The sequence below is a fragment of the Triturus cristatus genome, chromosome 5_2 (genome assembly GCF_964204655.1).
Source record: "Triturus cristatus chromosome 5_2, aTriCri1.1, whole genome shotgun sequence".
NCBI lineage: Eukaryota > Metazoa > Chordata > Amphibia > Caudata > Salamandridae > Triturus > Triturus cristatus.
The window spans coordinates 36,674,340-36,698,006 of record NC_140588.1 but is presented as its reverse complement, the minus strand read 5'-3'; the positions used below and the strand labels follow the sequence as shown (position 1 = coordinate 36,698,006).

Sequence of the window (23,667 nt, the reverse complement as noted above, 5' to 3'; positions counted from 1 at the left end):
GTCTCTTCAATCACACCCTTATTAATCAAATCGCTGACAATGTCCAACAATGCTTTCTGCCCTTCATTAGAGATCTTGTACTGGGGAATACGTGGCAGTCTGACATTAGCCTTTAGAGTCACCACATATGGTGGTATTTCCAAGAGGCCCACATCATTGGGACCAGTAGCCCAAAGGGCATCCGGAAGGGATGACAATTCAGGTGGCATCGTGTTTTTAGACAAGTACATTGGGGAAACCACTGTCTTGCCTAATGTAAGTTGTACTCCTGAAGGAGAACAATACAGTGTAGCGTGCAATCTTTTCAACAAATCTAATCCCAGCAAATTCTCACCACAACCTGTTGTCAGGATCAGGGGCGCTTTCAGCTCGCAAGGTCCAACAGAAAGTGACATGGGACTGGAAATCGGGTTCCCAACTGGGGCGCCAGAAAAACCTACTGAAACATTTATATCGCCAGACAAAGGTGCGCCAGGGAGTTTGGAATGCATGATTGAACTCTTTGCAGCACCAGTGTCTAGCAGAAAAGGCTCCGTTACATTTGCTGTAGTCACCTCAACATACGGTCCACTCTGATCCACTGGCACTGAAACAACTCCCTCTCTCTGTCTATGGCTGTCCTAGTAACCATTACTCTCTGCATCACCGTCCTCTGCATAATAATCATTATTGTAATACTGTGCCGTATTACCAGTCACGTTAGCTTGCTGATCAAAACTATTAATTGCGCTTTGGGGCGGAAGAGGACGCGCATTTTGGGGAACACTTCCACGCCCTCTGCCTCTAGGAGCTTGCTGACCACCTCTACCTCTTGCGCCATACGTATTACCATTCCGTTGCATTAATTTAGGACAACTATATTTAAAATGACCTTCCTCTTTGCAGTATGAACATTGGTTGGGACCTACAGGGACACGTGGTTGATAATACCCATTCATTTGCTGGTTTGTCTGAAATTGTTGGGGTTGGTGATAGACACCTTGGGGTTGTCTATAATTATTACCACCGCCACGTGGTGGATAGGCCTGCTGTAGAAGGACCTTCGTTTTTAGTTCCTTCGTTTTCTTCTCCGTCCTATCTTTCTCGTCTTTATCTCTGTTTTCATAATACTGTGCAGTAGCCAGTATTTGCGCTGAAGAGGAAACGGCCCAAGAACTCTCTGAATCTTTCAACTTTTTACACAGGTCAGGGAGTAAATTCTGCACAAACTTGTCCACAAACAACCGTTGTCCACCCTCAGTACTCATATCTTGCCCACTGTGGTCAATAAACGTTTCTTCAAACCTAGTAAAGAAGTCTGACACTGTTTCATCTTTCTTTTGCTTGCATGCAGATAACTTGTCCCAATTTACGCGCATCGCAGGCATTATTGTCTTCATATACGTAATGATTCTACCAGGCAATTCAGCTACTAAAGGCTCTGGTTTCGCACCACCCGTTTGTCTAGCATCAGCAGCAACAATGTTAGCCCATGTATCCCCTAGTTCTGCATTGTGATCTACATTACGAATTGATCCCCATAGAGGCTGTGGAACAACATTACCAAACAACATGTCTATGTCGGCCAGATTCATGACGCATGACCCTGCCGTCTGTGACAACTCTTTATAATAACCTGCTGGGTTTTTACGGGGATCAGGCAATGTCTGCTTAAGTGCTAACACCTCAGAGCGCTTCCATGGAACATGCACCCAAACACGCTGGAAATGCGCTGGCACAGCGGGGTTACCACCGGCAGCTGCAACCGCTTCCTTCCATACCGGGGGAACTTCTCTCATAGGGTATTGTCGCGCTTTTGCCTTACTCCCCACAAGGACCTCTTGTTCAAACAATGACTGTTGGCAGTCGTCATTCCTTAAGGACAGTACAATCGCAACTGCTTTATCTACTTCGCGGTCCACAATTATACCAGTTCCAAAATCGCACCTCACTCTACACAATTCCTGCGGATTCGGATTTCTACCACTATCCTCCAATTCTTCACAGAGAATTTCGCACATTTTCTCAAATACGTATCTCTGTTTCGGGGCATCCCATTGATGGAAAGTGTTAACAACCGATTCCACATCATACAGTGAAGGAAAAACGATCCATCTGCGCGCCATGTGATCTATTACCTTTTTCTCATCGGGGTTAGGCAATTGGCTGCGCAACTGCTTACGCTGTACACCAGGAGTTGCACCAGATGACCCAAAGAGAGGCGACATTAATGTAGTAACCACATTAGCCAAACGCTGTCGCGCTGAAGGAGAAGCTGAAGCGAGAACAGGGGGAAAAACAGAGGGAAGAAAAGAGGATGTAGAGACAGGTACTGGAGTGGTAGAAGGAAGAGTATTAGGGGAGGCAGTTACTGGATCAAGCAAAGTCGCAGGAAGTGCGGGGGTAGTTGGAAGCACTACTAGAGGCGCTTGAGAGGACTGCGCTACAGGAATAGGAACTGGTTGCAAAGCAACTGGCGGTTGCGGCAAGGCTTGCAGTATATGCGCTGGAGGCGGCATATTTACAAGCTGGGGAGGCGCCGTGGCAGTTTGAGCATACGGGGGTGGCGAACTCAACAAATGTGACATCAAGGGATCTTTCTCCTTCTCTTCTGACTCATCCTGCTTAGAATATGGCAAAGCCGGGTAACATTTGTCAATCCCTAACTTACGCTGCCTGTGCAATTGCTCATTCATTTGCTCCTCTTCATTGTCTTTAAATTGTACAGCTGCTTGCATTACTGACATACCTCTCTCTCTCTTATTCTTTTTCGCTAACTTAATTTCCTTCTGTTTGGCTTCTTTTCGCCATAAGCGGAAAGAGTCAAACATCGCCGGCCGGGCTTTCTTCTTAAACAATTTAATTTCCAGATTATCTAGAATATCGGTATCGAAACTACCATTTTGGGGCCATTTTAAAACACCGTCTTTCCTGGTGTAGTGGATCCACACTTCGTTATATGCAATGGGGCCTACGCCATGTTTCACATAGAGCTCATAAGTTGGAGTTCCAACCGGAGGAACCGGACATGATTCTTCCAGCTGGAAACCTTTTCCACAACCCAAACAGAATAACTTACCAAATAGTCTAGAACCAGGCATCTTCGCTCACTAGTCTAGATCCAAACGTCAAAGGATTATCGATTACGATATTCTCGTGAATACACGAATCCTCTGGCTTTGGGGTTTGCAAACACCAAATCACCAATTACCAAACCAAACGATCCCGAGGGATACCAAAACAAATGGGAGACGCTCCACTTATACTTAACTGAATATTGCTGATCGATGACGTCACCAGAAGACTCTCTCGATTGTTTCGCTCTCTCAAACTCGTCAAGGGTCCAAAACAGGTCGATTAATCAGGGCAGCAGTCCTTCGTAGCCGTCGGGACGCGGAGAACCTCGCAGAAAAGACTTTCGGACCACGTCGACATGCAGGGGTCGATGAAGTGGCGGCCTTCCTCCGGAATTTCCACACGAAGCTCCTCACGAACCTCTGGCTTGGACTGGTACCGCTGAAATCGGCCCGAGTTGGGCGCCAAACTGAAGTACTGGGTATTCTAGACCCAGCGGTGCAGGGGCACACACCCTATGACTTCGGGGTTTCACCCTGTTCCGGACCTACAGAAACACAGAGTCTTCTGGGTGAAGTCAAAGAATCGTTTATTGGCTGCAGACCAATGACAGATATCCTAGAAGTACAACAGCGTGTATGTTCTCAGGAGACTGCTGAAAATCATAGGAACGGACTTCTCCTTAAGTACAAAATATCATGCTCCAGGCATACATTCCTTGGTTTATGATATGGTCATATAAAGGCATACATTACAAACGAAAAAGCAGAGTCATGATGACCATCCCACATTCCAGTTCGGCCAGCCCACAATGATTTACACCGGAAGGTTCAGATCCCATGTTTGAAGTAAATAGACCCCCCAATAAACATGAGCATCTCCTGTTTTGGGAAACAAGTAATAAAGCAAGAACATGCAGGTGTAGAAGAGATTAGCCGGGGGATTGTGTAGAATGAAAGGGTTTTATGACGGGTCAAGCCCTGATACGAATCACAGGTGGACGGAGGAAGGGGAGCTCGTGAGACCGGTTTGACCCGGGGCAGCAGAGCCAGCTGCCCAGGTCACGGAGAAGTCAGAGGGAAAGCCCATGTACTGTGAGGCCCGTATTAACTCCATCATAGCCTATGTGAGGGCAATGACAAGATGGCCACTGCTTCCAAAATGGAACCCGCGTAGTTGAGCAGAATACGTGTACACAGTGCGTTCGTAACTAGAACGACACGCAAAGCACTCGTACGTGCCGCATTTACCATTTGCGGTTCGCTAATACCAAGATAGACAGGGGTAGGGCCCTGTCCCCTACGCGGTTCCCGAATATCAAAGTACGACAGTGGGTGTGGGTTTTGACGTGTTGGGTAAGTTGTATCGCGGCTAGGTCGTCTACCAATGTGGTGACTACCTGATCTGATACAGAGTCAAAGTGAAGGTTAAGGTCACCTAGCAAGATGAAGTTGGACGAGGTACTAACGCGATCTGCAACAGTCTGAGGGAGACGCAGGTGAAAGTTGTTAAGGGGACCTGGGGGACGGTAGATGAGAGTACCAGAGAGGCAGTTGTTCGGGGAAAAATTAATACTAAAAGCGAGACTCTCACAGTCGGGAATGATTTCCGGGATGGTACGGCATTGATACTGTTCTTTATGGATAATAGCTAGGCCTCCACCTCTCCCATCAGGGCGGTCCTGCCGAATAATTTGGAAGCCAGGAGGGAGAGCACTAACTAAAGCAGAATCGGAGTCTGTGGTAAGCCATGTTTCAGTCAGGAAAACTACATCCGGAATGAGTTCATCTAATAACAGGAAGATTTCTGTCCTGTGTTTCGGCAGAGATCTGCAATTTAACAGGAGCATATGGTAATCCTGGATTAAATCGGCTTTGGGCTTAGGTTTAAGAAGTGAATTACACTTGGGACAGGTTTGGGGGATGTCATCAGCTGAGAGGAGGTGCCGCGAGCAGTTCGTGGCAGGAGGACGTAGACTGTGTAACATTTCAGCGTTGTAGTGCCTGAGTTCTGGTGTCTGGGGGGTAGGGGGAACGGCCCTGTGCCCGGACTCGGCACGGACGAGCGCAGACGAGCTTGCCTTAAGCGCGCCTTCGGCGCGCAATCGTCGCGCCCGCTGCGCTCGTCCGCTGCGCGTCCGGAAACTACACATTTATATAGTGTAGGAGAAGTACGAGGGGCGTGGCCTCAGAGTGGGCGTGTCACTGTCTGGGCGTGAGGGAAGGCGGATGGAGTGGGACGGCGATTTCCCTTGCCAGCGTTCGTACCGCTGAGCTGGGGGATACCTGCACACCAAGATCGTGTGGCAAGGAGAGGGGTGAGTGAATATTAAAAACAATTCCACAAGTTTTAAAAAGAAGCGACCAAGCGCTGACTGCTGCCTACTCCCGGCTGTGCCTCAGGAGGTTCCAAAGTAATCTACCGCGCTCGTAATTCAGCGTGCTTTTGTGCTGGTTGCAAGGGGCGTGTCCTCAGAGTGGGCGTGTCACTGGGCGTGAGGGAAGGCGGATGGAGTGGGACGGCGGTTTCCCGTGCCAGCGTTCGTACCGCTGTGCTGGGGGATACCTGCACACCAAGATCGTGTGGCAAGGAGAGGGGTGAGTGAATATTAAAAACAATTCCACAAGTTTTAAAAAGAAGCGACCAAGCGCTGACTGCTGCCTACTCCCGGCTGTGCCTCAGGAGGTTCCAAAGTAATCTACCGCGCTCGTAATTCAGCACGCTTTGTGCTGGTTGCAAGGGGCGTGGCCTTCACTGCAGCTCCTTCTACTTACTTCGCAGCAGCAGCAAATACTATTAAGCAGGCCACACGCATCCAACACCGTCGAACTCTCTTCCGCTGCAGTGTTACCCCCGCTGAGGAATCCGACTTCCAGAAAACAGTACAAGTCCGAAGGTAGAAATCTTTACAGAGTCCAATGCTAAGCAGCATCCAATCAATGTTGATGGCATCCTTGGCACGAACTCCAGACTTTTTACTCTTTCGTCATCTGCTTCACTGAAACCTTGTCCTTCGTCAGCCTCTCATCTACGAAACAGTCTTCAGATCCAGCCTGCAGCCTTGCTCCGCTGAGGACGCTACCTTCTTGAAAATTTTTAAAGTCCAGAGGTTACTCTTTGATAGGAATCAACGTGGTTCTCGCATCCGAGCCGCGCTCCATCGCAGTCCGCTTTAATTATTACCCTTGTCCTGGTCTAGCATGACCAGTTGCCCGCGGTTGGTGCTTTGTGCTTTGTGCTGCTATTTCTTTTTTAACTTATGAATTCATATCCCCAGTCTCCCCTTGTTGGATTTGTGTTGTTTTGGTGTCATTTTGTTCATTAAAATATTTTCTATTTTGATAGATTTTATATTGTTGTGTTTTATTTTATTTGTTAGCTGCTTTGAGTACTTCTAAATGCTTCACGCATTTTTCTTGAATTAAGCCTGTCTCCTTTGTGCCATAGCTATCAGGGGTTGAGCTCAGGTTTAAATTACTGAAACCTTTACTGGGCATAACAAGAATAGTGTCATTATTTCTTGTAGACTACCATCCACCCCAACTAATAATCCACGTTCTCACAGATAGCTTAAATGTGCACCTAATAACATTTGTGAGAGATAAATTAAATGATTGTGGAGCCAACTGTGAGTCGTAAGGACCAATAAAGAACACAAAGCTGCTGTGCTTAAAAGCGCTTCTTTACAAAAATGGCAGCAAAGCATATAAGTTATTCGCAAATAGATGAATAGTCCAGAGGATGGGGGAACATATAGGTAGATTGGGGAGTCTAGAGGAAGAAGAGATAATTGACGAGAAGGGGAAGATAGTTCTGTTCTTAAAACTTTACCTGACTGCAAGCCGTCAAATCTGCATCGAAAGAGAGCCAGGATCCAGATGGTCTCACATTATACTATTACAGACACTTTGCGTCCCTCCTTCTGGAGTTCTCTACTAAAATAACTCATTTAGAGAGGATGTTGAATCTCCTCAACTTTGAGCGAGGCAGAGGTGATTATAATTCCCAAACAAGGCAAACGGACAAATGCAGGTCGTATAAGCCAATTGTCCTGCTCACGTGCAATTATAACATTTTTCACCAAGATTCTTGCTGCCAGGTTGGATAAGGTGCTATTGATATTGGTAGAGCCTGATCAAATTAGCTTTGTCCAAGGCAGACATGGCTCTGAGATCATCAAGAAGGTGGCCCACTTACTTCAGAAATCTAGAAAGAAGGGAGTCCCAGGTCTCCTAAAGTCACTAAATGCTGAGAAAGTGTTTGACACAGTATTCCTTAAGGCAGTATTAGATAAGATAGACCCAGGCCCCACCATGAAAACAGTGGATATTGGCGAGCAACATACAACTGGAGGTTGGAATTAAAGTAAATGGAAATTAGTTCTGCCAAATTTCGGCTCCAGAGGGGAGCACACCAGGGCTGCCCCCATTAACCATTCTTTGTCCTCACAGTGGAACAAAAAGCAGCTCTTATACGAGCAAATTACAATTATTAGAGGGCTAAGATTTGGAGCAGAGGAGCACAAAATAAGCCCTATCCAACTCGAAAAGCCATGCCATTCTAACTCTCTTCGTTAGGGTGAATTATTGCAGTGAAAATTAATATTATCCCCCCAAAGTATATCGGTTTCTACCTAAATTGTATCCCACTAATCTCATTGTTGCAGTGTTGTGAAGTTGTGCTTCTAATACCCTTAAGTTTGCACTGTGGTTAAAGAACTTGGTGAACCAGTTCCATGAAAGGGGGCTCCTTCTGTGTCCGTTTACCAGTGTTTTTGTGTCTCAGACCATTGTATGCATTCCTGTCTTTGAGCTGGCGTTCACATAGGTACAATTACGCCCTTGGCTGTATGTATGGGTTTTCAAAGTCAAGCTCAGATACATTTAATCTCCCGAAGCAACTGCCTAAAATATTCATTTTTCCTTCTATAAGAGATATCATCTGACTGACAGCTGATGCTTAATTTGATCCATCACATTAGCAATCTCCAATGGCTAATTTCGTGTTGGCTTGCACAGCTCTCATCCCCATCAATGTTTTTGTGCTAGGAAGTCTTATGTATTGAAAAGGAAGGGAGCCGACTGGACCTAAAAATGTGAAATTGTTAAAGGTCCCAGTACTAGTATTATAGTTACCAGATGATATTAATATCCAGTGAAATTATAGATCTCAGAAAGGGGCAATAATATGCCTTACCCACAATTACTTCTCAGTTTTCTGAATGTTCCCTGTGTTACAAGCCATTTTCTGCTCTCAAATTTCAGCTGCTCGGAGCAAATAGAATTTCTATCTGGAAAAGCAAATGGTGATATTGGGTTTGGATTACCAGTTATAGTAATACCACCGGTTTATGCCATTCCACTTACAATAGTGCCTGTATTCGTGTGAAGTGATTTTATGCTGAAAACCATGTGACAACATTACTCTCAACTACATGTATTGAGAGCCTATCACAAGCCCAGGTTTCTTCACAACAGGTTCCTTGAAATGGCATGCGCTCTTTCCCAGATATGTGAAGTGGCATTCCCGCATAGAAAAGGAAATCCGTGTGTGGGTTTGAGTGCCTGTGAGGAGTGGAGCACAGCACAGTACTCACGGCCGTACTGGCCTATAGGTCAATTCGGCGATGCCCAATTGGCTAGTCTGACAGATTCGTGTGTGGGGCGTTTTTGTTTAGCAGTTGTGGGCTGCTTTTATGGCCAGGAGGGCCGGTTTTTACTATTAATTTTCAACATATTTTCACGTTTTAGCAATCTGTTTTGCTAATGGGGGCCACTTTTATTTTGGTGCCTGGGTCTATTTTCTATGTTCCATTCCGACCGTGGCAGTGCTTAACCTTATATGCTCTGGGAACTTATTTCCAGGTAAAGTATGTGGTCTACTCTTGTACATCAAGAATGTTGTTGTATATCCCACACGTTGTCAAGGGAGAAGGACGGAGGGCTGCTTTTTGAGGTAACATTATTTATGATTGCTTTTGCATTCTTTATTCTGACAGTCCTTGTTTCCCTTTGAAATAGGTCTCTGTTGCATTAAGAAGCATGTCCTATATAGACATTGATCAAACATATTCAGTGAACCTCGATTGTCTCATTGAAGATGCTTTCCTGCCTAAGTCGTATGAGGTAATCCCGTTTAACAGTTTTTCTTCCCTAGCATTATAAAATAATTTCTAATAAATAAAAGCAGTTGGTGTTTATTGAATTTCATAATGTCTCCTCATTGTTAGAGTGTAAAATTAATATTTAGGGTCAGTTTCACAAAGTATATTAATGTATGCAATTACGTCATATTCCTGATATGTTTATTATACTCATTGTTTGTTGAAACTCATTCTTTTTGCAAAATGAACCCATTTCTTTCAGACGTTACCTTGCCGGGCCGTTTAGGCTGGAGTGTCCATAGAATTGTCCCTATAGGAACAGGACCAAGACTGGTTTGCATATGGTTGGTACCGCTCGGAGGTGGCATATTGGGCAACAAAATGATGAAATGAAGCTGTCCTACAATTCTCGCTAGAGAACTACACCAGAGGAGAAGAAAGGGCAATTTAGAGGGGAAAGACCACGTCCAATATGTATACATTCAAAGGAATAGCGTAGGCAGATTACACTAGCAGGTTTATTCACTCTTAAATGGAGTCAGTCCATGGTTAGGATAAGGTTTAAAATTTGTGTTCTGATTAAAATCATTTTAGTGTATATCTTTCTTGAAAAATAAAATCTGCCGCCCCCCTCACCTAAAACCCCCCCACCCCCAATGTGGCGCGCAGGCTTGGGGCTTTTGCATGTAACCAACTCAGTGAAAGATTTTTAAAAAATAATTAAACAAACCAAAATACACAATACATTTATCAAATTAATTCAAAACAACAGGAAAAGACAAAACATAAACGAATAAAAAAAACAAGCAAGTTAACATTCTGTTTATTGTATCATCTTCATATATGTACTAATAATTGGTAAGGTGTACACTGCAAGCTGTGCCACAGTAGCCATATGCACTCAGTGTAAGTGTAAAATAGAGAAAATTTATTGACGTGTAGTAGTGCTCAAAACAGATTTTTATTGGGGGAAAATGGTGCCCGTGTTTGTGTGGATAATGCTGACATGTGAGAGGCATGCTAAGATTGAGGTAAGTAGTGTTCCAATGACCTTTAGTTTCTAAACCAAACCCTACCATAAAACAGCTATCGAGGTGTGTATGTGGTTAATTCATACCTAAGGGAGTTTCAGTAAATCTTCATGGTGAAATTGATGGCTAGTCATGAGGGGTAATACTACTATTGGTTTCAGGCACGTCTGGCATTAGGGCATGAATCCCTCCATCAAAAGTATGTTGAGCGAGTGCTGTTAAAAAAAACACAAGGTACAGAGAAAAAATGCAAAGTTGGATGCTATGTTTAATTAGAGATGGCAAGGTGGAAAAATAAAAGAAATAAAAGGCGGCTGAGGTGGCAACATACTTATCCTACCTTTTTTCGTAATTACATCTGTGAATCAGCAATAATCTATTGCTGAGAGTCTAAGCCCGTTTGCCCCCCTTCCTTATTAAAACAAATGCCCCAGGCCCACCCACGGACTGATAATTAACGAAGCGGGTGAGCCCACGCTTTGTTTTTGTGAACATTTTCAGTGGAATCCGCATACCCCACCAAACCCCTGACCTGACCCCCCCCAGAGGACTAGGGGGTCAGGGACTTCTACCTCCCCCCCCCCCCTTTTTTTTAAAATCTTTTTTCTGGGACACCACTCAAGCCGAGTCCCAATAATGCTGCCAACACTTCCTGGTTTGAAATTTAGTCAGCCAATCAGATCTCAGCACGAGATCGGGAGGGGTTGTGGATCCTCTCCACCCCAATCAATCAATCAATCAGTAGTTTGTAGAGCAAGGCTACTCACCCGTGAGGGTCTCAAGGCGCTGGGCGGGGGGGGGTAGGGTTGCTAATCCGTCTGGACATGGAGGTTCAGTTGAAGAACCAGGTCTTGAGATCCTTCTTGAATTGGATCGGCGACAGGGATTTCCTGAGCTAGAGGGGCATGGTGTTCCAGGTCTTGGCGAGGCAGGAAGAGGATCTTCCTCCGGTTTTGGTCTTGTTATTCAGTGGGACTGTGGCAAGGGCAAGTTAGGCGGAGCGAAGTTGTCTGGCGGATATGTGAAATGAGAGGCAGTGGTTCAGATATGCTGGTCCTGCACCGTGAAGAGCTTTGTAGGCATGTGTGAGGAGCTTGAAGGTGATTCTTTTGTTGACTGGGACGTCTTGTGATTAGGGTGTGATGGTAAACTGTTGAAAGTGGCGGAGAGGTCCAGTAGGATGAGGGCTGCGGTATCACCCTGGTCAAGGAGGGATTTACACCAGATCACAAAAAGACACTTCATTGAACCAACATCTACATTTCTGCCAAATTTGGTGTGATTCCGTTAAGCAGGTTGGACTGTTGCTGTGTCTAAAGGTCCTATCAAAATGAACATCGGAAAAGCATATTTTTTTGCTTCCCATCGCCCCCTTTTCTTGCCCCCACTGGACGGATCACCCTGAAATTTCCATGGTCAACAAGATTCTCCTGGGCTCTTTATTCAAAAAATTTGGTGAAGATTCGTCAATCGACACCAAAGAGATAGGCAAGTCAAAAACCGCTTTTCATATGGAAACTTCATTCGAACTATAACTACCTATTGGCGACCACCAGTAGGTAGTATATGTATATATTTCCATGGAATAAAACCAAGGTTACAAGGACGTTATAGTTAGGGAATAGAATGTAAAAAAACCTTAAAAATTAATTGAAAAACCACAAGGTTATAGGAACATTATAGTTAGGTTCAGATTTTACACACACAAAACCAAAGAAATTCAGCATTTTTTCAATTTTATTTCCTTATTTATCATTTTGCGAACACAGTACAGTCAGATGCAATTAGCACCATTTACAATGTGAACATAAAACAAACATTTACGTGTGGTGATAGAGTTTACGCTCGTTCCCATGGCGTCGCCAACTAGTAGCCATGGGAGATCAAAGTTAGGGCTACAGCTTCAGCCATCTAATATATGTCTCGCTGTTATACCAGGTACTTAACACTGTCATTACACAACATTGTCATTCAAACAATCAAACAAGGAGGGTGAATCTTCTGGCCTTAGTAGATACATGACTAGTCTGCTGCGTCTGAGTGGATCACACAAACCCCCTCACCCAGCATCCTGGTCTCTCCCATCACACACCTGACCCGTTGTTCGCTGAGCATTCTCATCATTCTCAGCTTCTGCTTTACTGTGCAAGTATACCTAAAATGCCCCCCATATGTCACATGGTCTGCTGCGGGCCGACATCAAAGCATTGAATGTGTCAGCTTGGGTATTACAATAGATCATATCTGCATGTCATTCCGACATCGTCTGCACTAGGCCTCTCATCAAGCGCCACCAACCGTCTGTTTTTTAGGCATGTCGCAGTCAAAGCCCAGTAATGCGAACATTGGCTAATCTGGGAGTGGCTGCCCCACCATTTCCTGAAGATCATTTGCTACTTTTGCCCAGAATTTGTTAATGCTGGGACAGGACCAAGCCAGATGAACAAACCCAGCTCCCTCAGTGCAGCATCTTGTGCATTTATCATCGCTACGCAATCCATATTCAAATAGGCATGCTGGGGTGTAATATACTCTGTTAAGGTCTTTAAAGTGTACCAATCGGTGTTTACCATTTTGCGATATATTTTTAGTGATTGAGCAGTAATACGTCCACTGTTTGCCCGTTATTATTGTGCCCAAGTATTCCAGCCATTCCTGCCATGCCTTTGTGTTTGATGGGGTAGTCGTATGCCACATAAGTTTATATAGCCTTAAAATCCCTTGGCGGGGGGAGTTTGCCTGGAGTAAGTATATCAGAGGGGTTATTTCAAGTGGTTCTGCCGTATCTGCCCCAGCAGTGCACGCAGCTACTGATGTGCCCTGTGGTAGTTATAGCTGCTGACCACTGTTACCTCAGGTAGTGACTCTTGAGATCTGAAAGAAACAGTTAGTTATAGATTCCTTACCTTAGAATTAGCCCCAGATGTCAGACTGGATCTGGAAAGTTTTTCATCAGCAGTACCCCTGCGCGTTGGAAGGTGGCGTCGGTTGGCTCCGCATCCGCCGTTGGCGTCGTGGTCGCTGGGATGACGTTGCACTAGCTACTTAGACGCCACCCTCGCGCGCTGACGTCAGTTCAGCCAGTGCAGATCTGGAGAGTGCAGTACCTTCAGTCACTTTTTGTCAGGTAAGTCGAAGCACAAGAAGAGGTCGAAGAAGCATCTTCGCTCTTCGACTTCTCCCCGTCGGTCGGCTGACACGACTAGCGATGTGAGCGGTGCCCCTTCAGCGGCTCCGCATGCGGAGCCTGAAGAGCCGACTTCGAGTTTCCCTCCCTTCCCGGGACCCGGAGCGAATTCTGCCCAGCTTCGTAAGTTTTTTCGAGGCAATGCACGCCATCTTTGGGCAGCCCAAACCCGCCGGCGCGCCTTCGGGCCCTGCAAACTCACTTGAGGGGCCTAGGCCTTCTCCACCGGCGGCTCCGGCACGGCAGGCCCCCCATGGATCCAAGCCTGGATCCGGATCGGCGCCAGTTGACCTCATTACACCTCCACCGACGCTGCTTCCTCTGGCACCACACCCGCATTCGACGCCTGTCGTGCCCCCGGCTGCGTCGATCCCGGCCTCCATCCTGATGTGGACTAGTAGCCGTACCGACGTCGTCGGATCTGGCGACGAGGGGGGTATTTGTGCCCCTGTTAACTCCTGGGGTCCCTTTTAGGCCAGAATGGCACCCAGAGGACGAGGAGGAGGACTGGTAGGGGTCAGGTGACCCTCTGACCGACCAGTTAGAGTATGACCTGAACTGAAGAGAGAACCTGGGGGATGCCAGTGGTCTTGATACCTCTCCTTACCTTGGCATGTTATCTCCTCCTACCGTGGCTACGGAGGATGGAGCGTCATACGCAGTGGTGTTACGTAGGGCGGCCAAGGCTCTCAACCTTGAGCTCCCTACAGTGGTGGTCAGGACTAACCTCCTGACAGAGGTGCTTCAACCGCAAGCGACCTCTTCGGAGCCCCTGCTGCCATTCAATGAAACCCTCACCGACATCCTTTTGGGCACCTGGTCCAGGCCCAATACGGGGGCTCCAGTGGATAGGATGATTGCCCGATGCCACCGCCCGGCCCTGGGCGCCCCCACTTTCCTATCCCAACACCCCACCCCTGAGAGCTTGATGGTCCAAGCCTCTACTTCCAAGAGCGCATTCCCAAACGCTCCACCAGATAGGGAATCCAAGAAGCTGGATCATCTTGGAAAGAAGATTTTTTCTTCTGCCTGCTTGGGACTGCGGTCGGTAAACACTGCATGTCTATTCGGCCGTTATTCCCACTCTGTGTGGGACATGGTTGCGCAAGTGCTGCCTCAGTGTCCGGAGAAGGCCCCGACAGTACTCTCCCATGCTGTTGCCGCCGGGAGGGACGCAGCAAAGTTTACCATCCGTTGTGGGCTGGATACCACCGACTCTCTAGGCAGGACGATTTCCACGGCGGTAGCCCTTCGACGCTACGCCTGGATGAGATTGACTGGCTTTTCTAGGGTTGTCCAGAATACCCTCATGGACATGCCCTTTGATGGCCGTCGCCTTTTTGGTGAACCAGCCGACAAAGCTCCAGAGCATTTCAAGGACTCATGAGTTACAGCCAAGTCCTTGGGCCTCTCCAGCCGCCCTACGCAGTCTGCTTTTCGCCCCTTTCGTGGCTACGGAAGGGGTGCCCCACTACGTTCCGCCCAGAGCCACCGCCCAGCGCAAGTTCCCCAACCTTTGCATGGCTGATGACGTGGGAACCACCGCTGTGGTTCAGGGGCCTTCCTAGTCCGACATTACAGGCCCATCAAACAGGATGCAGGATCCGCCATCACCATCACGTCGGACAGGTGGGTTTTGCAGATAGTCCGAAGAGGCTACTTCCTCCCCTTCAAGGCTACCCCACCAGCCATGCCACCTCAGTGCCATCGTATGTCGGAGGAGTATCTGGGCCTTCTCCAACAGGAAGTCACAGCTCTCTTGGCCAAGGGAGCCATGGAGCGTGTTCCTGCCCCAGTAGTAGGTCGTGGTTGTTACTCCCACTACTTTATGGTACCCAAGAAAGACAAGGGCCTGCATCCTATCTTGGATCTCAGGAACGTCAACCGCTTCCTCTGGAAGGAGAAGTTCAAGATGTTGACGCTCGCTCAGGTCTTGTCTGCCCTCGACCCTGGACCGGTGGTCGCAGCTCATCTGCGCAGATCAGGGTTTCCAGTCTTTCCCTATCTCGACGACTGTTGAAGACGGGCTCGGCCCAGGCTGTCGTTTCCCACCTCCAGACTTCGGCCGACCTCCTGCATTCGCTGGAGTTCTCCATCAACATGCCGAAGTCACACCTGATCCCCTCTTAGAAGCTCCTCTTCATCTGAGGGGTTCTGGACACAGCACAGTTTTGGGTTTATCCTCCCAAACAGTGAGTCAGAGATATTCGGACTATGATTCCGATCTTTCAGCCTCTATCCTGGGTTTCGGTCTGGATGACCCTGAGGCTGCTGGGCCTCATGGCCTCCTGCATCCTGCTGGCCGATCATGTCAGGTGGCATATGCAGGCTTTGCAGTGGGACCTGAAGTTCCAGTGGGCACAGCATCAGGGGAATCTGTCCGATTTACGTCCTGTTCTCGAAGGGCACTGCACAACAATTGCAGTGGTGGCTCACAAACCAGGATTGGGTCAACGGCAGGTCCCTCTGTCTTCCCCAACCAGAATACACAGTGGTGACCTGGCAGAGGCGGATATCAGAGGCCTCTGGTCTCCAGCGGAGTACGGGCTCTACATCAACCTTCTGGAGCTGCGGGCGATCCGGCTTGCACTGAAAGCATTCCTTCCCTCTGTCCGGGGAAGAGTAGTGCACGTGTTCACGGACAACACCACTGCCATGTGGTACTGCAACAACCAAGGCGGGGTGGGGTCGTGGACGCTATGTCAAGAGGCCCTCCGCCTCTGGACATGGCTGGAACATCAGGGCACATCCCTGGTGGTTCATCACCTTGCAGGTTCCCTGAACGCCAGGGCGGACAAACTCAGCCGCAGGTACATGATGGATCACGAATGGCGTCTTCACTCGGAGGTGGTGCAAGGTCTCTTTCAACATTTGGGAGAGCCTTGGTTAGATCTTTTCGCCACCGAAGAGAACGCGCAATGTCAGCAATTCTGCGTGTTGGAATTTCCAAGGCGGCCCTCGCTAGGCGACGCTTTTCGTTGCGGTCTGTTGTACCCCTTTCCTCCTATACCACTTCTGCCCAAAGTGCTGAAGAAGATCAAGCTTGACGGGGCCCAAGTCATTCTTGTGGCTCCGGATTGGGCACGAAGAGTCTGGAATCCCGAGCTGCTCAGCATGACCATCAATTCTCCGATCCAACTGCCTCTTCGGGAGGATCTTCTGTTGCAGCAGCAGCGGACGATCCGCCACCCGAACCTGTCCAGCCTCCACCTCCTTGCATGAAGATTGAGCGCGGCAGTTGACGTCATTTGACCTGCCTCTCGAAGTTTGTGACGTATTCTTGGCAGCAAGGGGTCCCTCCACTAAGACAGTATACGCCTTCAGATAGAACAAATTTGTGGCATGGTGCACAGCAAAGGTTGTGGATCCCCTTACTGTCCCTCTTTCTGAGGTTCTCTTGTTCCTTATTCCTTTAGCCCAGCAGGGCTCTGCTCTGGGCTGTATCAAGGGCTATCTTTCGGCTGTTTCTGCCTTTCTTTGGCTTCCTGATCAGCCTTCTCTTTTCAAGTCCCCGGTTGTTAATCTTTTCTTAAAAGGCATAACTCATCTCTTTCCTCCTATTCCCTTCAGTGGGACTTGAATCTGGTCTTGACCTATTTGATGTGTGCTCCCTTTGAGCCGCTTCACAACTGTCCTTTAAGACTTTTAACTCTTAAGACTGCATTCCTGGTGGCCATCAAATCTGCCAGAAGAGTGAGTAAGCTCCAGGCTCTTTCATTCAAACCTCCTTTTCTGGCTGTACATCCGGACAAGGTTGTCCTTAGGACTCGTCCATCCTTTATTCCCAAGGTGGTCTCCTCCTTTCACATCAGGCAAACCATCACTTTGCCCATCTCCTCATCCTTCTGAAGAGGAAGAGAGGCTCCACTGTCTGGACCCAAAACATGTGCTTTCTTTCTATCTGTACCGCACAAAACAGTTCCAGGTGGATGACCAACTCTTTGTTGGCTACGTGGGCGCAAAGAAGTTCGGGCTGTACACAAGCGGACCATTTCTAGATGGGCCATTTTGTGTATTAAAGCCTGCTTTTCTCTGGCTACAAAGGAGCCTCCAGTGGGGCTACGCGCCCATTGCACCAGGGCGACAGCAGCCACTACTGCTTTGGGACAAGGAGTTCCTCTACATGACATCTGTCAGGCAGCTACGTGGGCATCACTGCACACATTCCCTAAACACTACTGCCTGGACAGTCAAGTCCGGAGAGACAGCTTCTTTGGCCGTTCTGTTCTCCAGGACTTTCTGGTGTGAACTTGGTTCGCAGACCCACCTCCGGGGCTGGTATTGCTGGGGTATCTATTCTAAGGTAAGGAATCTATAACTAACTGTTTCTTTCAGATGAACAAGTTACGTACCTTCGGTAATGATATATCTGTAAGAAACATAGGTTACTTATAGATTCCTTATCGCCCCACCCATCCTCCCCGTTCTGCAAACTGATTTCTAGGGTTAAGGACATCTTTTCAGGGCCCTAGTTTTGTGCACCAGTGGTCAGTATCTTGCATGGCTCTGCATTTCTGGCGCGGAAAGTCATGTACAGAACTGACGTCACCGTGCTAGGGCGGCGCCTAAGTAGCTACCCCAAGGTCATCCTGGCGACCACAACGCCAACGACGGATGCGGAGCCAACTGACGCCACCTTCCGATGCGCAGAGGTACTGCTGACAAAAAACTTTCCGCATCCCGCCTGGGGCTAATTCTAATGTAAGGAATCTATAACTAACCTATATTTCTTACAGATATATTGTTATCGAAGGTAAGTAACTTGTTCTTCTCTCCCAAGTAGTAAGAGTCCCATCTGTGAAAAAGTCTCCCACGTTGTATATTTTCAGCCTGTGCAATGTCTGTGTTATTACCTTGTCTGCGCTTAGAGGGAACCATGCGCACCACTCTATTGGCAATTTCGGCGAATATAGTAATGGGATCAGCATTACATCTGCTGTGTTTTTTTAATGGGAGTATCGTCTGGTGCCTATTGGGTCAATTGTGTGAAGTGTACGCCGAGCTGTACTTAACATGTATCGTGGGAGCGTCAAAGGGTCAGCAGCCTCTCTCTCAAGGTACAAGTGAGGGAGGTCTGACGGCCTGTGAATCCAATGGTATGCATGGATGATTTGCGCTGTTCTATAGTATATTTCGAAGACTGGTGCATCTAGTCCACCTATCGTGTAGATTAGTCATTGTGGACCATCCAAACCATGGTTGCTTACCGGCCCAAGCCAAGCGAGGCAATAGGGTGTGCAAAGTGAGAAACATTGCTTTTGATAGTAAGATCAGTATATTGGCAAACAGGAATAGGAATCTTGGAAGGACAATCATTTTCATGAGAGCTATAGAGCCCATCAATAAGAGGGGCAGTCGTATCCATTTCTCTATTGCTTCTGTTAAACGTTGTATCGCTCTCCTGTAGTTTAAACATTTTACTACCTCAGGGTCAGTATAAATCTGAATCCCTAGGTATTGCACCGGTTCCATGGTCCACACCAGAGGGAGCTCCGTTCGTGTGGGAGTGGTGTGTGCTGTGAGCGGAAATATCAGTGATTTTTTTTGCCCAGTTTACACTCAATCCTGAGTGGCCGCCAAATCTCACCATCTCCTGCAGCACCTGAGATAGATTCTGTTCAGTGTTTCGCACATACAATAATGTATCATCTGCATATGCTGAGATGATTAAATTATAGTTTGGGAATCTTATTTCCCGGTGTGTGGTATTCATGTAAAGCGCAGGCCAGAGGCTCCGCGACCAATGCATATAGCAGCAGCGAGAGGGGGCATCCTTGCCGTGTACTTCGTGTAATTGATATAGAAGCAGATATTGTCCCATTCATGTGTACTCATGCCATGGGGTTCAAATACATAACTTGAATTAGTTTTATAAAGATGTCCACCACTCCCACCCGTTGCAGCACTGCTAGCATGAAATGCCATTCTACAGAATCAACCGCTTTTTCGGTGTCTAAAAACACAGCTGCGGCTTGGACTCCGGGATCTATTCATGCAATGGTGCCAAAGAGAGTGCAGAGGTTACTATGCGGTGATCTCCCGGGAACAAATCCAGATTGTTCAGGCCCTATGATGCAGAGGAATAAAGGGGCAAGCCTGTTGGCTATGTTCTTGGCAAACAGTATTTTGTCCGTATTAAACAAAGATAATGGTCTATAAGAGGAGCATTGCTTCGCGTGTTTTTCTGGTTTTAGTATTGCTATTAGCATTGCTTCCCACATGGTTGGGGACATAGTGCCCTCACGGGCCATTTCTTTGAAGAGATTCACCATATGGGGGGTATAAGCTTATCCTTATAGAAAGCCATAGTGCGGCCATCTGTTCCAGATGCCTTCTCGCTGGGCATTTCTTTGGGTGCAGTTATTATTTCTGTTGGGTGAAGTGGGGCCATTAGCTTTTCCCTATCTGCATTAGTTAGCCACCTTATAGCTATGTGGGATAGATCGTCAATGGTAGATTTGTCTGTTTGTGTAGGGCGCAATGTGTATAGCTCGATATAGTATGTGCGGAACCTATCTACTGCCTGTGTTGCTCCACGTTTAGGCTCTCCTGCATCGCCATGCACCATTGGCACATCATTTGCGGCTCTATTTGGTCGGGTCAAGGCCGATAGTGTAGCACTCGGTCTTTCTCCCTCCCCATATATTCTAGCCGTAGCATACTTCCCTAGGTGTGGGAGCTTGTTATGGGCTAATTCGTTATGTTCTCCCAATGTAGTTTTAATCTGCAGGAGGAGCCCCGAGTTAGGCCTCGCAATTGATGCCTGTTCCTGCACTTCTTCCAGTTTCTGTAGCCGATTTTGAATGGACGCAATACCCCCACATGCTTTGGGATTGTAATACCACGAATATACACTTTGAAGGCTTCCCAAAGTGTAGCTATTTTGAGGACACTGCCCATGTTAGTATTGAAATATTCATCAATAGCCTGTGCAAAGTCTTCGCGGAACACTGCATCTAGGAGCGAGTATTACGGGAAGTGCCATATAAAAGCTTTTGGTTGCATATCTTTAACTTACAGAGTGAGTTACACTGGAGGTCGGAATAGGTTCTGGGCAAGTGTTCACAGCGGTCCATGTATGGCAAGAGGCAGCGGATATCAGCCAATAGTCTCTACATGTATGGATATCATGTACAGGAGTGTAGTGCATGTACTCTCTGCCAACCGGGTTGCTATGCTGCCAGGTATCTGCCATCCCTCTAGTTTCCGCTATTGCGGTGATAGCGCAGGCTGATGTCGAAGGTTTCCGCAGCGGTCCTCTAGATCTGTCTCTTTCAGGGGATAGGACACAATTATAGCCCCCCCCATATTTGCATTATGTGGCTATACTTGATTATTTTGTTATGCAGCGTGTGGTAGAATTGCGGATCATCGTAGTTAGGGCCGTAGGTGCCTATCAGTAGTGCCTTAAAGTGACCCTCGCTACAGTGAGCATATATCTACCCTCCTTATCAAGATATACTTCTTTGAGTTTAATGCCTGAGACTCGACGAGCCCACACTAAGAACCCGCATGCATGTGATATAAACCTGGCTGCTAGGCATTCTCCTTTCATCCTGTGCTGAGACAAACCGGCTCGGGAGGGCCAAATGTGTCTCCTGCAGTATGGCCACATCTATGTTGTGTCTTTGTAAATATAGTACCAACTTACTTATTTTAGGGTGATCATTTAATCCCCTTATGTTCCAGGTAAGGAATCATAGTGTAGCCCTCTGTGCAGATATAGAATTAGCAGTTCCGGATATATCTCTCCTTTCTTAGTTCGATGTTTGCAAATCAAGGCATGCACTCCGCCAACCACACTGGAGGTACCAACAGTTATGGTGCAACAATGTAGAAAAACAACACAATCCCCCCGTACCCACCACGCCATTTCTCTTGAAAGAAGAAATAGCTTGTACGTACCCTCCCACTTTAACCCCCGTAAGATGGCAAAAGAAGAAAGAAAAGAGAAGTAGAGAGAGAGAAAATCTCTTAAAAAAAAAAAAAAACCAAACAAGCATTGTGTGTAACACATGAGGGCAAAGAGTTCCATGCCATTACTACATGGGCGAACTATGTAATTGTGCCGTCGTATTATTATCTTATCGCTACTGTAACAAAATTGTGAATGTTATATATGAAACTTTACTTAACGATCAGGTGACTTCGACCAAAGTTCTCTATTAGCAGTCTACATTGTTTAAAGTCAGTTGTACTGGTCATAATGCTAATTCAGCAATCCAATAGGCAAAGTAAGTGTACTAACTTAACTCCTTTTAGTATTCACGTTTGTCTCCCATCATTGGAGCCTGGTGTCTTAAGACGTCATTGACTGATCTTAATCGCCATTTTCACCAGGCTGCCCACAAGCACCAACAGAGTTATGTTCAACTGGCGACTTTATAATTGAATGTTGTGACCCCTTATTACATATGCCAGTTAATCCTTTTGATCTAGATCACTGGTGGATGCTCAACACTCTGCCGTGGACCCAGCGGCCCGTTCGTTTTCCTCTGCAGCTTCCACCTTCTTGAATGCTTATTGGAGACTCTTGGGGTCAGTGAAGATTTTGTGTTTCCCTTCCACCAGCACCTGCACCGGGTAGAGCATAGCATATTTCAGTTTAAGCTAGCGAAGTTTCCGTTTCGCTGTGGCAAATTGTAGTTGTGCCTCTTGAACTTGTTGAGTGAAGTCCAGATACAAGGAGAGGTCAGAGCCCTCATAGCAAAGCGCTTTAAGTTCCCTGGTGCGGCATAGAGCAGCGTCTCTGTCCCGGTAATTGAGCAGTCGTGCTATAATGGGACGAGGCAGCGCCCCCAGCATTTGACGCGGGGCTAACAAATGATGAGCACGCTCAACTATAAAAACTGCTGAGAAAGTGTCGTGGTCTAACAATGTTATCAGTAGATTCTCAACTACTGTTCCCATTGGGCGTCGATTCCACAAGGCCCACTATGCACAGATTGTTCCTTTGTGAGTGCGCTTCCAAATCTTCTGCCTTGCTTTGCAATGAGGTTATCAGTATTTCCGGTTTCTTATTTACCTCCAATGTTTTAGTTTGTGAATCTTCTGTGTCAGAGACACGTCTTTTAACTATGTCTAATCTCTTTGAGTGCTTGTCAATTCTTTCTGATTTACGGTCCATATGTTGGGAGAGTCAATCTTTCCGTCTATAGTGGACAGACTTCGTTGCATGGTCACCAGCATTTGTTTTATATCATCTCCGAACTCCACCCCCTGTTGCTTCATCATCCTGCTCTTGTGATATTGTGGTTTCTTTGCAAGCTCTTGCGGACGTGCGTTAGTCAAAATTTTGTTTGGTCTAGTTCCTGTCCGGTTTCCCCATCGTAGCAAGCTTATGTGCTTATAGGCAGCCTTACACAGTGCCAGCTAGTGTACTCCGTTAGACCATTGTTCAGAGTCTGCGATCCTCACTCAGCGCAGACCTTGCCTCCAGAATTCAACTAATGCTGTATTGCAGCTACATTTCTACGCTCTTGTCGCGAAGCGTATTATATTGCTAGGTGTGCCAGGCTGTCCGTAGTGGTCTCAGTTTACAGATGTTTCTGTACCACATTCTGGCCCCCGAGGTAAGGCCGGGTTCACCAGTCTCGCACTGCAAAGCCCCCCACAAAACCTCAAGCTTCATCTGTGCTTTGTCTTTGAAGGCGCAGCAGCATCACGGGCTGTAATAGATCCAGGCCTGCACCAGTATTGTTGGAGCTTATCCTCTGCACGTCAGGCGTCCTGCTCGACCAAGCGATACCCCGTTGGCGCCCACTCTCCTGCAGCGTTCGTGCTTCGTCGTGAGCATGCACTCACCAGGTCCACAGGCAGCGCAGCAGCTCCACGCAGCTCTCGTTGTTGCCGCACCAGCCAGCCCACCGCAGCCGCTCCGCCCACCAGCAACAGCAGTCAGCACGGACCCCAGAAGGGAGGGCCACACATCAGCAGGCCAGGAAACGACCATCCAGGTAGCTCACCACATGGCGTCCGCGGGTCAACTAGGCCGCGCCCGCCGGCGACCACAATTCAGGCACCGCAGGGCTTAGGAGCGGCAATCAGGGACCGGAGTTGGCGTCATCTTGGGCTCCAAGTTCTTAGTGCACCCCGTCTGGCATATCTGGTGTCAGCCAGCAGCTATAATAGGAGGATATGCAGGATCTGTAGCGACAGCACCGTGAGCTTGCCTAAGGCGTAGCCATCTTAGGGCCAGGCAAGCTCTGCCCCTGAAATTCAGCAGTTATTGTTAGTTATCTCAAGTAACCATGACTCCTGCCCCCAATATGCACAGTTTCTTATCAAACTTT

At 47.5% G+C, this 23,667-nt stretch overlaps 1 protein-coding gene across 4 annotated transcripts in view; it reads left to right on the top strand.

The window, feature by feature from the left end:
- The window catches only part of HJURP (Holliday junction recognition protein), a 678,247-nt gene that overhangs the window by 479,375 nt on the left and 175,205 nt on the right, over window positions 1-23,667 (top strand). For all 4 annotated transcript variants that reach the window (XM_085606804.1, XM_085606808.1, XM_085606805.1 and 1 more), the window contains one exon: window positions 9,075-9,179. In XM_085606804.1, coding sequence (XP_085462930.1) covers window positions 9,075-9,179 — 105 coding nt within the window. The remainder of the gene's footprint in view (window positions 1-9,074; window positions 9,180-23,667) is intronic.